General features: G+C 37.6%; 1 protein-coding gene across 10 annotated transcripts in view; it reads left to right on the top strand.

The window, feature by feature from the left end:
• The window catches only part of PLCB4 (phospholipase C beta 4), a 420321-nt gene that overhangs the window by 352389 nt on the left and 51704 nt on the right, over nt 1-16228 (top strand). For all 10 annotated transcript variants that reach the window (XM_043602872.1, XM_043602876.1, XM_043602879.1 and 7 more), the window contains 2 exons: nt 771-822; nt 14922-15024. In XM_043602872.1, coding sequence (XP_043458807.1) covers nt 771-822; nt 14922-15024 — 155 coding nt within the window. The remainder of the gene's footprint in view (nt 1-770; nt 823-14921; nt 15025-16228) is intronic.

The following is a 16228-nucleotide window of genomic DNA, read 5'->3' on the forward strand; positions in this document are numbered from 1 at the left end:
TTGTATTTTCAGTTTTAGTGAGTCAGTCCATTATATGGGTTAAATGATCCTAGATCCTAAACCAGTTGATTCACTTGGTCACCTTAGGTTTTGTTTTATAATGTTAGGATTAACCACAACATGTTGAAAAAGAAAAAAATATCCATCAGCTTATTACTTTTCTTTTCTAATGAAAAAAGAAAAGATTGTATCTACTTGCAAGAGAAAAATCATAAGCCATGCCCTGCCAGCATAGGCCCCACTGGAAGAATTCTCCCTAAATCTAAAAGTAGGAACAAGCCACCAATTTTTACATGATGCTATCTATTTTGGGTTTTTTTTATTGTTTTTAACCAAATTTTGTACTCCTGTGACCCTACTGGATATCTCCAGCATACCTTTCCTCTGTGATCATGAGGCACATTCTCCCCAGCTATATCAAATTGGACATCTGTACTTTCAACACTCATGGAACTGACTCGTATATTGAATCCAATATATGGAATATATACAGAATATATTATATTGAATCTGACTCATATATTGAATCCAATTTTTAAAGCAATTGTACCATGATCTTTGTGAAAACACATTTGATGTTTAACTTAAACATGAGATGATTTCAACATGGAAGAGAGTTGTGTGCTCTAAACAGACCCAAAAGTACCTTGCCACGTTAAAAAGGACATTTCGGCCTAGGATCAGTATCTGATTTCCATTGTTTAAAATCACCCAGCGTGATCTTCTTTGTCCACAAGATGAGATGCTAAATTATTTTTGTCTCTTGACAGATTTAGCGATGCAATTGAATCAGGGAAAATTTGAGTATAATGGATCATGCGGGTGAGTAATGTGATTTAAACTGCTGTCACCATGTTCCTGAACTCTATACTATAGCTATGATGAAACTGCGTCATTTTTAACTAGGGGCTGCTCAATTTAAGCTGGGTTTGTGGGATGGGATAGATACAAATGAAATCCCTAAATACATTCTATTTGCAAGTATACATGCTTCATCTACCTAACTTACTAAGCTGATTTGCAAAAAGTTTTTTGAAAAAAAAATTGAACCATAAGTTAAGTGGTTTATCATACACACTCTAGAATTTAATTCTCTCTTTTGAGGTCAATAGTGGAGGTTTTTACAGCTATGACAGATAATGATCCCTGCTCACTTGGACATTACCTGGAAATATGAATATTAGCTATATGTATTTTGCCTAGGACCCATAGAGGAATGAAGGTGATTTAGTATGTAATGAAGTCATGGGTGTCAATATGAATTTAACACACCTAGGCAGAAAGCTTTGTCCTATCTTGATCCTTTTGCATGTCTTGTAAATACCAGTTGTCAAAAAAATCATGCTACATATATTGTCTAGTTTACTTCACTGGCATTCTTTAAAATGTGTGAACCACAGGGGCGCCTGGGTGGCGCAGTCGGTTAAGCGTCCGACTTCAGCCAGGTCACGATCTCGCGGTCCGTGGGTTCGAGCCCTGCGTCAGGCTCTGGGCTGATGGCTCAGAGCCTGGAGCCTGTTTCCGATTCTGTGTCTCCCTCTCTGTCTGCCCCTCCCCCGTTCATGCTCTGTCTCTCTCTGTCCCAAAAATAAATAAACGTTGAAAAAAAATAAAAAAAAATGTGTGAACCACAGAGTGAAATAGGAAATGTTAATTCCACTGAAACACTGAAAGGTTAAATGAAAATGTGAAGTTAAATTCTGTAGAGATGAAAAAACACCCATGTCGCCATTTTTTTTCCCTCCATGCATCTGTCCCAGAGCCTCTAAATTAATCCAGCAAGGTACCACCCCATCCATAATACTCCTGGCAGGAAGTTCTTGCCCTCCTTGGTTGAATACCTCATTTTTATCACAAAAAAACATCCAGTCAAGATAAAATTTTTCAGCAGTTATGGGTTCGAAGTGCACACTCACACCTCTTCCTGCTTACCAGATGGCTCTCTGCCAGCGTACCTATGCCCCTGAGTGATGGTCCTATTCTCCAAATCACCTGGGACACATGTATCTGGGAAATACATTATATTTTCCTCTGCTGTGTGCTTTGAAAGAAATTAAAATTGTACACCTTGAACTAGTACGTTCTAGGTCAATGATAAAAGGAAATAAAAACTATGTAGTTCAAAAGAAAATCACTAAATACGCATTCCAGAGTTTTTTTAAAGCTGTTTTGTTGCTTTAATGCAAAATGCTCATAACCAGGAGATTGTGCAGATAAATTGATGGATGGACCCCCAGTGGCCGACTGAGGCAGTGAGGCTGCAAGGGACAGGTGCAGCCTGGGGGTTAAAGCTCAAGTCTAAAGCCCAGCTTTGAGCCCCAGCTCCTGGGCATGCTAGTTGCATTGCCCTGGCAGGTGTGTGAAACTCTGGGCCTCGATTTTCTGCTCCATAAAATGAAGACAGTAATACCTACCTCGCCAGGTTTGTTGCAGTGGCTTGGTAAGGATGAATGGGAGTGTGTATGAATGTACTTTGTGAACTGCAAGTTTCTGTGCAAAGGGAGGCTTAAGAAAAGCTTAAGACCTTATGGCTGATCACAAAACTGAGGCCAGAAAAGAGTAAATAAGAGCTGTGTCCAAATTGGGCCTTTACAGAGTCCAGGGAGGCATCCACAGCCCTTGCGGTTCACACCATACACCTCAGTCAGCCCTGGTGGGGCTCCCTCCTTGGAACCTTCCCTGGGGCCTAGTAACACTAAAGTTTTCCCCTTTTGCCTCAGCTGTCCCAGGGCTAGTACTTAAGGAGGGGAATTGTTTCCAGATAAAGAGGTCCCAACAGGAGTTGTATAGTTACCCTCCATTTCTTTACAGGAGTTTCTGTTTCACCGTGGTTATGGTCTGTGTCTTGTTTTTATGCACCATTGTTGATTTTAAAGTGTGTTCACAAACAAGGACAGTGCTCCCATAGCCTGAATTCTGTGATGAAGTGCCTGAGATGATGTGACCAAAAGCCAAAGTCCCACCAGAGGGGCTAGAAAATTAGGATCCTTCAGCAAGACAGCCCAACTTGAAGAGGCATTGATGATAATGATCAGTCACATGTCACCACCCCCAACCTTTCCCTTTTCCCTACACTCAACCTGGAGGCAAAGATTGTCGCCCACAGGAAAAAGGGAAGAAATCTTTCTCAGTTGTGTGTTTCTCTGCTCCTCCATGATGGAATCATCATGGCTGGTAGACACAGGGCTGGCCACACAGGGTGCATTTCCACGGAGCGAGGGCATCAAAGGCACTCTGGCTTTGACTACATTTCCCCTGTAATTCTCCCACCCCCCTGCAGGGTCTTTTTAAAACCTCCTTGTTGGGTTGGCTGAGGGATGGGTTTCTGTAAAGAGGCTTTTGGTGCCTTTTTAGACTTATGGTAGCAAACAGTAGCTGTTTTATATAGAACATTGGCATGGAAGCAAACGTGTATAATTTCTGAATCTATCAACATTAACAAAACATTGGGAGCCTGTCTCGGGATCCCTGTCTGCTCTGTGGGCTGATGTTTTGGGAAGCCATGCCACTGGGCTCAGTAAGTGTGATTTTTAGTAGGAAAGTGAGCAGTAGTTTATAACAGACTCATTTTTAAAGGTGTAGACATGGGATGCATTTCTGTAATTCCTAATAAAACAAAATAGAGCAAATTAATTTCTCAAGCCTGCAGGCGTTCACAGAAAATTGGATGATGGGGTCGGCCAGGCAGAGTCAGAGCCCTGCGAGGTGGCATCCATGCCAGCACAGTCACCACCACGGTCCTTTAACCACCTGGGAGAGATGACCGGGAGATTGTGATCTAAAACCTGAGAGACGACTCTGCCTGGTGCACCTGCCCCTGGTCTCTGCAAAATCAAAACAACTCCTGTGGCTTTTACAGTGCAAATGTTTCTTCCCATACAAACTGTATCACTCGTTCTCTGAGCAGAAGCTCCTTGAAAATAAGAAACGGAGGAGCCAAGATGGCGGAACACTGGAAGTTTTTGTGTATCTCGCGTCCATGAAATACAGCCAGACCAACACTAAACCATCCTACACACCTAGAAAACTGATTGGAGGATTAACACAACAATCTGCACAACCTGAACCACAAAATTCAGAAGGAGAAAAAATTCATTTTTATTTTCAATTTTTATTGAAAATATTTTTCTTTAATTTTTATTACTATGAAACAGGGAGGGTGCTGTCGAAAAAAACCACCAGATGCCGAATAGAAGCGAGGCAAGATTTTATTCACGGCCAGGCCAAACCTGATCTCCTGATCTTACGGAGAAAAGTGCAGAGAATGGCCCCGAACAAAGGCAGCAGTGGGCTTATATGGATTTTAGCAAGTCAGAATACATCATTATTTGGTTAACCAATTACAATTTACAGCATTTCATGGTAGCCAATTATATTGTGACACACAGACATCAGTTTTGGCGGGAACCTATCAATTTAAAGATCTTTGTCCTAAGAGGGTTTAAAATGACCAATCATAGTTAGACACCTGAGATGCTGTAGGGCAGTGAGTATGTGACTTTTTACATGTTGGTCTTGCCTAGGCCAGATCTTGGTAGAGGGGGTGGGGGAGCGTTTTGCATCCTAAGTTATCTATTTAGCAAGCAGGCGAGGTCACAGAAGTGAGATAGGGTGGTTAGCAATTTCCAATAACCCTAATAGGGAACTACATAAGGCTTTTATCTCAACTATTCATGAAAGATGAGTTTAAGCCGAACTTACATACAATAAGCTTTCTGATATCTTATAAGTTGACCTATTAAAACTATATTTTTTACTTTTGTGTAAATTTTTTCAAATTCTTTTATTTCCATCATTTTATTTTAGTCTACTTCAGTGTATTAACCTTTTCAAATTTTCAAACAATTTCCTTTTTTTTCTTGTTTTCTCTTTTCGTTTCTTTTTCTTGAATGCAGAAACAGAAAAACTTCACTTTTACTTTGAATATATATTAAAAATATTTTTATTTAACTTTTTTACTATATTTTTTGCTTTTATGTAAATTTTTTCAAATTCTATTTTACTTCCATCATTTTATTCTAGTCTACTACAGTATAATTCTTCAAATTTTCAAATGATTTCCTTTTTTTATCTTTTTTCTCTTTTTCATTTCTTTTTTCTTAAATACAGAAAGAAAAAAATCATTTATTTTTAATTTTTATTAAAAATACTTTAATTTTTTTCTACTATATCCTTTACTTTTGTGTATATTTTTTAAGTTCTATTTTACCCCCATCATCTCATTTTAGTCTACCTTAGTGTATTCATTTTTTCACATTCTCAAATGATTTCCTTTCCCCCCCTCACTTTTTTTTCTCTAATCTGTCAAACCACTTTCAACACCCAGACCAAAACACACCTAGGGTCTAGCATCATCTATTCCATTTGCGTGTGTGTGTGTTTAACTTTTAATTTTAATATTTTTTTAATTTTAATTTTTTTAATTTCAATTTTTCTACCTCATTAATTCCTTTTCTCCCTTCAAAATGACAAAATGAAGGAAATCACCCCAAAAGAAAGAGCACAAAGAAATGACAGCCAGAGATTTAACCAACACAAATACAAGCAAGATGTCTGAACTAGAATTTAGAATCACAATAATAAGAATACCAGCTGGAGTTGAAAATAGATTAAAATCCCTTTCTACAGAGATAAAAGAAGTAAAAAATAGAATAAAATTAAAAATGCTATAACTGAGCTGCAATCACGGATGGATGCAGTGGCAGCAAGGATGGATGAGCCAGAACAGAGAATCAGTGATGTAGAGGACAAACTTATAGAGAATAATGAAGCAGGAAAAAAGAGGGAGATTTAAGAGCAAAAGAGCATGATTTAAGAATTAGAGAAATCAGTGACTCATTAAAAAGGAATAACATCAGAATCATAGAGGTCCCAGAAGAGGAAGAGAGAGAAATAGGGGTAGAAGGGTTATGTGAGCAAATCAGAGCAGAAAACTTTCATAACCTGGGGGAAGGCACAGACATCAAAATCCAGGAAGCACAGAGGACCCCCCCATTAGATTCAACAAAAACTGACCATCAACAAGGCCTATCATAGTCAAATTCATGAAATACTCAGGTAAGGAGAGAATCATGAAAGCAGCAAGGGGAAAAAAAGTCCCTAACCTACAAGGGAAGACAGATAAGGTTTGCAGCAGACCTATCCATGGAAACTTCGCAGGCCAGAAGGGAGTGGTAGGATATATTCAGTGTGCTGAATCAGAAAAATATGCAGCCAAGAATTCTTTATCCAGCAAGATAGAATTCAAAATAGAAGGAGAGATAAAAAGTAAGTTTTCCAGACAAACAAAAAGGAGTTTGTGACCACTAAACCAACCCTGCAAGAAATTTTAAGGGGGACTCTCTGAGGGGAGAAAAGATGAAAAAAAAAAAAAATATATATATATATATATGTGTGTGTATATATATATACACGCATATATAAATACCAAAAGCAACAAAGATTAGAAAGGACCAGAGAACACCACCAGAAACTCCAACTCTACAAGCATCATAATGGTAATAAATTCATATCTTTCAGTATTCACTCTAAGCGTCAATGGATTCAATGCTCCAATCAAAAGACATAGGGTAATAGAATGGATAAGAAAACAAGACCCATCTATATGCTGTTTACAAGAGACCCACTTTAGACCTAAAGACACCTTCAGATTGAAAATAAGGGGATGGAGAACCATCTATCATGCTAATGGTCAACAAAAGAAAGCCAGAGTAGCCATACTTATATCAGACAATCTAGACTTTAAAATAAAGACTGTATCAAGAGATGCAGAAGGGGATTATATCATAATTAAGGGGTCTGTCCACCAAGAAGACCTAACAGTTGTAAACATTAATGTGCCAAATGTGGCAACACCCAAATATATAAATCAATTAATCACAAACATAAACTCATCGATAGTAATACCATAATAGTAGGAGACTTCACCCCACTCACAGCAATGGACAGATCATCTAATCAAAAAATCAAGGAAACAATGGCTTTGAATGACACACTGGACCAGATGGGCTTAACAGATGCATTCAGAACATTTCATCCTAAAGCAACAGAATATACATTCTTCTCCAGTGCACATGGAACATTCTCCAAAATAGACCATATACTGGGACACAAATCTGCCCTAGTAAGTACAAAAAGATCGAGATCATACTGTGCATATTTTCAGACCACAATGCTATGAAACTGGAAATCAACCACAAGAAAAAATTTGGAAAGGTAACAAATACTTGGAGACTGAAGAACATCCTACTAAAGAATGAATGGGCTAACCAAGCAGTTAAAGATGAAATTAAAAAGTATATGGAAGTCAATGAAAATGATAACACCACAACCCAAAACCTCTGGGACTCAGCAAAGTTGGTCATAAGAGGAAAGTATATAGCAATCCAGGCCTTCCTAAAGAAGAAGAAAGATCTCAGATACACAACCTAACCTTACGCCATCAGGAGCTGGAAAAAGAACAGCAAATAAAACCCCAAACCAGCAGAAGACAGGAAATAATAAGGATTAGAGCAGAAATTAATGCCATCGAAACCAAAACCAAAAACAAAAACAGATCAACGAAACCAGAAGCTGATTCTTTGAAAGAATTAACAAAATTGATAAACCACTAACCAGTTTGATCAAAAAGAAAAAGAAAAAGGGCCTAAATAAATAAAATCAAGAATGAAAGAGGATAAATCACAACCAACACAACAGAAATAAAAACAATAATAAGAGAATATCATGAGCAATTATATGCCAATAAAATGGGTAATCTGGGAGAAATGGACAAATTCCTAGAAACATATACACTACGAAAACGGAAATAGGAAGAAATAGAAAATTTGAACAGACCCATAACTAGTAAGGAAATCGAATTAGTAATCAAAAATCTGCCAAAGAACAAGAGTCCAGGGCCAGATGGCTTTCCAGGGGAATTCTACCAGACATTTAAGAGTTAATACCTATTCTCTTGAAGCTGTTCCAAAAAGTAGAAACAGAAGGAAAACTTCCAAACTCTTTCTATGAAGCCAGCATTACCTTGATTCCAAAACCAGACAGACCCCACTAAAAAGGAGAACTATAGACCAATTTTCCTGATGAACATGGATGCAGAAATCCTCAACAAGATATTAGCCAACCGGATCCAACAATGCATTAAAAAAATTATTCACCACAATCAAGCAGAGTTTATACCTGGGATGCAGGGCTGGTTCAATATCTGCAAAACAATCAACATGATTCATCACATCAATAAAAGAAAGGGCAAGAACCATATGATCCTCTCAATAGATGCAGAGAAAGCATTTGACAAAATACAGCATCCTTTCTTGATAAAAACCCTCAGCAAAGTAGGGATAGAGGGAGCATGCCTCGAGATCATAAAAGCCATATATGAAAAACCCAATGCTAATATCATCCTCAATGGGGAAAAACTAAGAGCTTTCCCCCTAAGGTCAGGAACACGACAGGGATTTCCACTCTCACCACTGTTATTCAACATGGTATTGGAAGTCTTAGCCTCTGCAGTCAGACAACACAAAGAAATAAAAGGCATCCAAATTGGCCAGGATGAGGTCAAACTTTCAATCTTCGCAGATGAAATGATACGCTATGTGGAAAACCCAAAAGATTCCACCAAAAAACTGCTAGAATTGATTCATGAATTCAGCAAAGTTGCAGGATATAAAATCAATGCACAGAAATTGGTTGCATTCCTATACACCAACAATGAAGCTACAGAAAGAGAAATCAAGGAATCAATCCCATTTACAGTTGCACCAAAAAAACCATAAAATACCTAGGAATAAATCTAACCAAAGAGGTGAAAAATCTATATACTGAAAACTGTAGAAAGCTTATGAAAGAAATTGAGGAGGACAAAAAAAAAAATGGAAAAAGATTCCATGCTCCTGGATAGGAAGAACAAATATTGCTAAAATGTCAATACTACCCAAAACAATCTACATATTCCATGCAATCCCTATCAAAGTAACACCAACATTCTTCACAGAATTAGAACAAATAATCCTAAAATTTGAATGGAACCAGAAAAGACCCCAAATAGCCAAAGCAATCTTGGAAAAGAAAACCAAACCAGTAGGCATCACAATCCCAGTCTTCAAGCTATACTACAAAGCTGTAATCATCAAGGCAGTATGGTACTGGCATAAGAAGAGACACTCAGATCAATGGAACAGAATAGAGAATCAGAAATGGACCCACAAACGTATGGCCAGCTAATCTTTGACAAAGCAGGAAAGAATATCCAATGAAATAAAGACAGTCTCTTCAGCAGGTGGTGCTGGGAAAACTGGACAGCGACATGCAGAAGAGAACCTGGACCACTTTCTTACACCATCCACAAAAATAAACTCAAAATGGATGAAAGACCTAAATGTAAGACAGGAAGCCATCAAAACTGTAGAGGAGAAAGCAGGCAAAAACCTCTTTGATCTTGGCCACAGCAACTTCTTACTCAACATGTCTCCAGAGGCAAGGGAAACAAAAGCAAAAATGAACTCCTGCCACCTCATCAAAATAAAAAGCTTCTGCACAGTGAAGGAAACAATTAGCAAAACTAAAAGGCAGCCGACAGAATGGGAGAAGATATTTGTAAATGATGTATCAGATAAAGGGTTAGTATCCAAAATCTGTAAAGAACTTATCAAACTCAACACCCCCCAAAAAAAAATGCAGTGAAGAAATGGGCAAAAGACATGAATAGACACTTCTCCAAAGAAGACATCCAGATGGTGAACAGACACATGAAAAAATGCTCAACATCACTCATGAAATACAAATCAAAACCACAATGAGATACCACCTTACACCTGTCAGAATGGCTAACATTAACAACTCAGGCAACAAGAGATGTTGGCAAGGACGCAGAGAAAGAGGATCTCTTTTGCATTGGTGGTGGGAATGCAAGCTGGTGCAGCCACTCTGGAGAACAGTATGGAGGTTCCTCAAAAAACTAAAAATAGAACTACCCTCTGACCGAACAATTACACTACTAGGTATTTATCCAAGGGATACGGGTCTGTTGTTTCTAAGGGACACATGCACCCCCATGTTTATAGCAGCACTATCAACAATAGCCAAAGTATGGAAAGAGCCCAAATGTCCATCGATGGATGAATGGATAAAGAAAATGTGGTATATATATATGCAGTGGAGTATTACTCAGCAATCAAAAAGAATGAAATCTTGCCATTTGCAACTATGTGGATGGAACAGAGAAAGACAAAAATCATATGACTTCACTCATGTGAGGACTTTAAGAAACAAAACAGATGAACATAAGGGAAGGGAAACAAAAATCATATAAAAACAGGGAGGGGGACAAAACAGAAGAGACTCATAAATATGGAGAACAAACTGAGGGTTACTGGAGGGGTTGTGGGAGGGGGGATGGGCTAAGTGGGTAAGGGGCACTAAGGAATCTACTCCTGAAATCATTGTTGCACTCTATGCTAACTAGTTTGGATGTAAATTTTAAACAATGAAAAAATAAAAAAAAAATTGGATGATGGGTATCAAAATAGCAGGATGTTTTATGATTCAGTGATGCACACTTTTTGTGGAACTTGTGTCTTGAAATCCATGACATCTTATAGTTAAAATCAACCATTTTGCTTTCTTGTTGGTAAAGGAAATAATGGAGTGTTGAACAGTTGATGCTATCTCGGGTGGGTTCAGACAGGTTGTCCTTCCTTATGACCCCATCTTCTGATCCTTACGACTCCTGTCTAACCACCCAGCTGAAGGCCTTTCTTCTCTTCCTCTCTTGCCTTCTGAGTCCCTACAAAAGGCCACAGAAAATCCTTGGATCCCTTCAAATGTCACTGGCTTTGGCCTATCCCCTTGTCTATCACACAGACCTGGATGCTTGGAATGAATTAATTTTCTATACCAAAAAATACCAGGCGGGACCGGCTACCTAGTTTGTGGGGCCCAGGGCAAAATGAAAATGAGGGCCTCCTTGTTCACAAATTATTAAGAATTTCCAGACAGTGGCTGCAGAGCATGAAACTAAGCACAAAACCCTTCTGAGTTCAGAGCCTTGTGGAACTACACAGGTCCCATTGATGCCTGGGGGTCCCTGGCAGTGACTGACAATCTCTGCTGCATCAGCAGGCCACCACAGACCCAGAATCAATACTCCTTCAAGACGAGCTGGCTCAGTGTCAGCCCCAAGCCAAGGCTTACCTTGTGGCCTGTCAAACTTCTACATGCTTTCTTTTATTTTAAAGTATATATACATTACACTGAAGGCTGCCTGCTTTGGAGAATTAGACTTCAGTTTCTTGCCCCTTTCCCCTGGCATTTCTTATTTTGGATCAGTTCATTGTCTGACATATTAGTTTCCTTCTAAGCACATATGGGAGCAGGGAACATAGAAGAATGTTTTTGCCAGCAGGAATTCATCAATACCCCAATTTTGTGTTTCTGGTGAGAAGAGTCCCTTCAGAAATGGCTGCAGGGAGTGCGGAATACTGAATCTCCAGACAGCCATTGCCCACACATCTCTCAGGAGGAAGAATCCCTCATTCCATGCAACTGGAATCCAAATGCTCCCATTATCAGCTAACGACTGATACTTTGCAGAAGCCAGTGGGCTTCGCTTGAAGTAGTGCGTGTGATATTGTAGCTGAGTCTTCAGGTTTTTCTGTGTCATCATAGTTACCAGTGACTAACACTAGCCACAAAAAAGGCCCAAATCTAAATCTCTGTGAATATAGAAAACAGTATCTTTTTTGTGAGTGAGAGCTTTTAAAGTAAGGTTTTGGGTTGCATTCCCTTGGGGACAGGTAAAAGTTCAAAATCATCATTTATGTTTGAATGATTCTGAAGACTTTTTATATCCCTGATTTAAAAATCAGTGTTGTCCCCTGGAGGTTCTTTATTGAAGATAACATCGAAGTTGAATGTGGGGTTATTTTCTTTAACATTTATTCAAACTTAGAAGATAGCAATGAATGGCAGCTGTCTCAAAGCCAAAAAATAAAATGTGACTTGGAATTTTTCTTTAAGGAGAAATGTCACACCTCAGAATCCTTTTTGGTTATATTTTAAAAGATAATAAATTTGACATCATCTAGAGTTAAAATTAGTAAATGTTATGCTCCTAAAGAATGGGAAAGATTTGATCCCTCTAATTATGATTCTTTTACACTTAAAAGTAAATGCATTGTTTTGGGGAAAGTGCTTTTATTGCCCTTTGTCTACAGCTTGTCTGAGTATGGAATTTTTCTATCTTCAGCTATAGGCCTTTCTAACAAAAAAATTTTTTTTTAGAGAGATGACGTTGTCTGATACTAGTTCAGGGTGGTTATGGAATCTGGCTGCGGTATGATTATGTGACTGTAACCAAAGGGCATGAGGGGCAGACATTGTGTAGTTAGGTCAATTTCAAAACATTTTCCTTACCTCAAAAAGAAAACTCATACCCTTGAGCTATTACCTCCCAATATCCCCTGCTCCCTATCCCCAGCCTTAAGCAACCACGATCGACTCTCTGTCTCTGCATTTGTCTCTACAGCACATTTTATATAAATGGATTCTTATAATACATGGTGTTTTGTGACCAGCTTCTTTCACTTAGCCTCATGCTTTCAGGGTTCATCTGTGCTGTAGCCGGTATCAGTACTTTATTTCTTTTTATTGTTGAATAATTTCCCATTGTGTGGATATACCACATATTTGTATATCCATTCATCTACTGATGAACTTTTGGACTGTTTCCATCTTCTGGTTATTCTGAATGATGCTCCTACAATATTCACAAAGAAGTTTTTGTATAGGTATGTTTTTATTTTTCTTGGGTGTATACTAAGAGTGGAATTGCTGAGTCATATGGCAACTTTATATTTAACTGTTGGAGGAACTGCCAGACTGTCTTCCAAAAGCACTGTGTCACTTTACATTCCCACCAACAATGTAGGAGGGTTCTAGTCCTGATCAACACTTCTATGTCGTTGTCAACACTTACTGTTATCTGACTCGTTTACTATAGCCATCCTAATGTGTGTATTTAGTGACATATCGTTTTGATTTGCATTTTTCTGATAATCAGTGATACTAAGCATCTTTTAATCTCCTTTTTGACCATTTGTTTCTCTTATTTGGAGAAATGTGTACACAGATCACTTGCCCATTTTTTAACTGGGTTATTCTTTACATTTTCTAGACACGAACCTCTTATCAGATAATATATGATTTGTGAATTTTTCTCCCATTCTGTAGCTTGTTTATTCACTGTCTTGATAGTGTCCTTTGAAGAGCAAAAGTTTTTATGATAAGGCTGAGTTTATTATTATTTTATTGTTGTTGTTGGTGCTTTTTGGTGTTATATCTAAGATCCATTGCCAAGTCCTAAAGATTTATCCCTATGTTTCTTCTAACGATTTTATCATTTTGGCTCTTATATTTTTGTCTTTGATCCACCTTGAATTAATTTTGGTACATGATGTTAGAAGGGCCAATTTTATTGTTTTGCGTGTGGTGGTTAGAGTTGTCCCAGCAACATTTGTTTAAAAGAATATTCCTTCCCCCGTTGACTAGTGTGAGCATCTTTGTCAATAACCAATTGACCGTAGATATATGAATTTATTTCTGGATTCCCAGTTCTGTCTCATTGATTTATATGTGCATCCTTATGCCAGTACTACACTATCTTGATTACTGTTGCTTTGTAATAAGTTTTGAGAATTAGGAGACCTTCAAGTTTGTTTTTCTTGTTCCAGGTTCCTTGGCTATTCTGAGTCCTTAAGTTTCCATATTAATTTTAGGATCACCTGTTAATTTCTAAAGAAGTCAGTTGGGATCTGGATAGGGATCAAATCTGTATATTAGTCTGGTGAAATAGTGCCATCTTAGCCATAGTAAGTCTGGTGGTCCATGAACACAAGATGTTTTCCCATTTACTTAGGCCTTCTTTATATCTTTCAACAATATTTTGTAGTTTTCAAAGTACATGTACTTATTTTCTTAAAATGTATTCCCAAGTAATTCTTTTTTGGTGCTATTATAAATAGAATCTTCCTAACTCATTTTTGGATTGTTCATCGCTGGTGTGTAGAAATAAAATTGATTTTTGTATATTGATTTTGTATCCCGCAGCCTTGCTGAACTCATTTACTGGTTCTAATCATTTTTTAGTCGATTCCTTAGGTAGATTCCTTTAGTAGATTCTATATGCAAGATCATGTCATCTGTGAATAGAAGTTGTTTTACTTCCTTTTTTCTGTCTAGGTAACTTTTATTTCATTTTCTTGCCTAATTGCGCTGCCCAGAAATGGGGAGGTAATTACATCTTTATGTTCACCTGCCTCTAACTGAAATTGCATGGTTCTTTTCACTGTGAACATAGACAACAATTTACAGTAATACTAATGGTACCTGTGACTCTGACACCAAATGTAAACCAAATATTTTCATATCTCATTACTGTTGGTATAGATCTCACAAAATATTTTTATGCATATCGGTACTTTGAAATTATATTTATTAACTTGGCATTATATCTCATAATTTAATGTAGTAACTAAAACACAGAGAAGTAGAATATCATGTACTCTTCATATTTTAATAACTATAGCTCATATAGTTGGTTTTTCATTGTTGTTCTTTGAGTTTTATTTTGTGCATATAAGAGTAAATATCTAAAGAGTTCCATGACAAAAAAAGTTCAAGAGAATGTAATAGTATCAGGAAGTCCTAGTAGATGTCAAGGAGCCTGGAATCTAAAAATCATTCCTTCTTTCCTGCTTCTCTTTAGGATTATCCCTAGGACAGGAATAGTTTCTTCAGTCCTTAGAATCATCTGCCTAAAAGTCTAGCTCCTAATTTAGATATGGGGAAAAGGAAGTACTTAGTGGTATTACAATCTTTGTAAGCACAACTAATAAACTCTTTCTATGCTTTTGTCCCACCAGGTACCTTCTCAAACCAGATTTCATGAGACGGCCCGATCGAACATTTGATCCCTTCTCTGAAACTCCTGTCGATGGGGTTATTGCAGCCACTTGCTCAGTGCAGGTAAGGCCCCTGCTGTTCACAGTATTCTATAAATGTGTATGCAGATGGCCCTGGAAAAGACTTAAAATATCACAGTAAAATATTTTATGTCAAGATGTAGGATCCATGTGTTGCTCTCAGCTTTGACTCAAAATGCCCCCTTCTTAAGAGATACATTTTGGTCACTAGTAAAACTATTAGCTACTTTTAGGAAGACATCAGATCAAAAAAGTACCTAGTGGAAGATGTGAAGCAATAGGAACTGTCATTCGTTGCTTTCGAGAATGCAAAGTGGCGCTGCTTACCCTACAATCCAGCAGTCATGCTCCTTGGTATTTACCCAAATGAATTGAAAACTTACATCTACACCAAAACCCATGCAGAGATGTTTGTAGTGCTTTGTTCATAATTGCCAAAAACTGGAGGCAACCAAGACATCCTTCAGTAGGTAAATGGATACGTAAGCTGTGGTACAGCCAGATGATGGGATATTATTCAATGCTGACAAGAAATGAGCCAGCAAGTCATGAAAATAAATAGAGGAAACTTAAATGCTTATTACTAAGTGAAAGAAACAAATGGAAAGACTATATACTGTATGATTCCAACTACATGACATTCTGAAAAAGTCAAAACCATCAGTTTCTCATATGTGCACGTAAGTCCAAACTGATCTTATTATACACTTTAAATATGTACAGTTTATTGTGTGCTAGTTTTACCTCAAAAAACTTTCAAAATTATCAGGTACTCAGTACTATGGAAATGATAAATGGCTGTAGTCCTTTGGAAAGTAAATGAAAAATAGTCTCTCCATGGCATTACAATAGATGGAATTTAATGCTGGTCTTTATAAATCTGTAACACTGACCATTGTCAATATTGGTAAAGGATAAGGGGCAAATTTTAGCATTCCTTTTTTTCTTCAGTGTGTCTCTTTCCCAGACTTATAAAAGAATTCAGTAAGGTATGAAATGGCAGAATTTCAGAGCTATGATGGGATCCTAGGACATATTTGAACCCTTAACTTCATTTCATACATGTGGGCACTTAGGTGGAATTAAGCTGCTGTAGACATTTTTTTTTTTTATTATATGGTTCATTATTTTTTTTCTTCTTTCTTTCTATAGATGGTTCTCAAAGTCAGAACCTCTGTCTTGAGTTTTTTTGCATATACTACTTGCTCAATAGTGTTTTAATTTAGTAAGCAATGAACATATTATTT

The sequence above is a fragment of the Prionailurus bengalensis genome, chromosome A3 (genome assembly GCF_016509475.1).
Source record: "Prionailurus bengalensis isolate Pbe53 chromosome A3, Fcat_Pben_1.1_paternal_pri, whole genome shotgun sequence".
In the NCBI taxonomy this organism is placed as follows: Eukaryota; Metazoa; Chordata; class Mammalia; order Carnivora; family Felidae; genus Prionailurus; species Prionailurus bengalensis.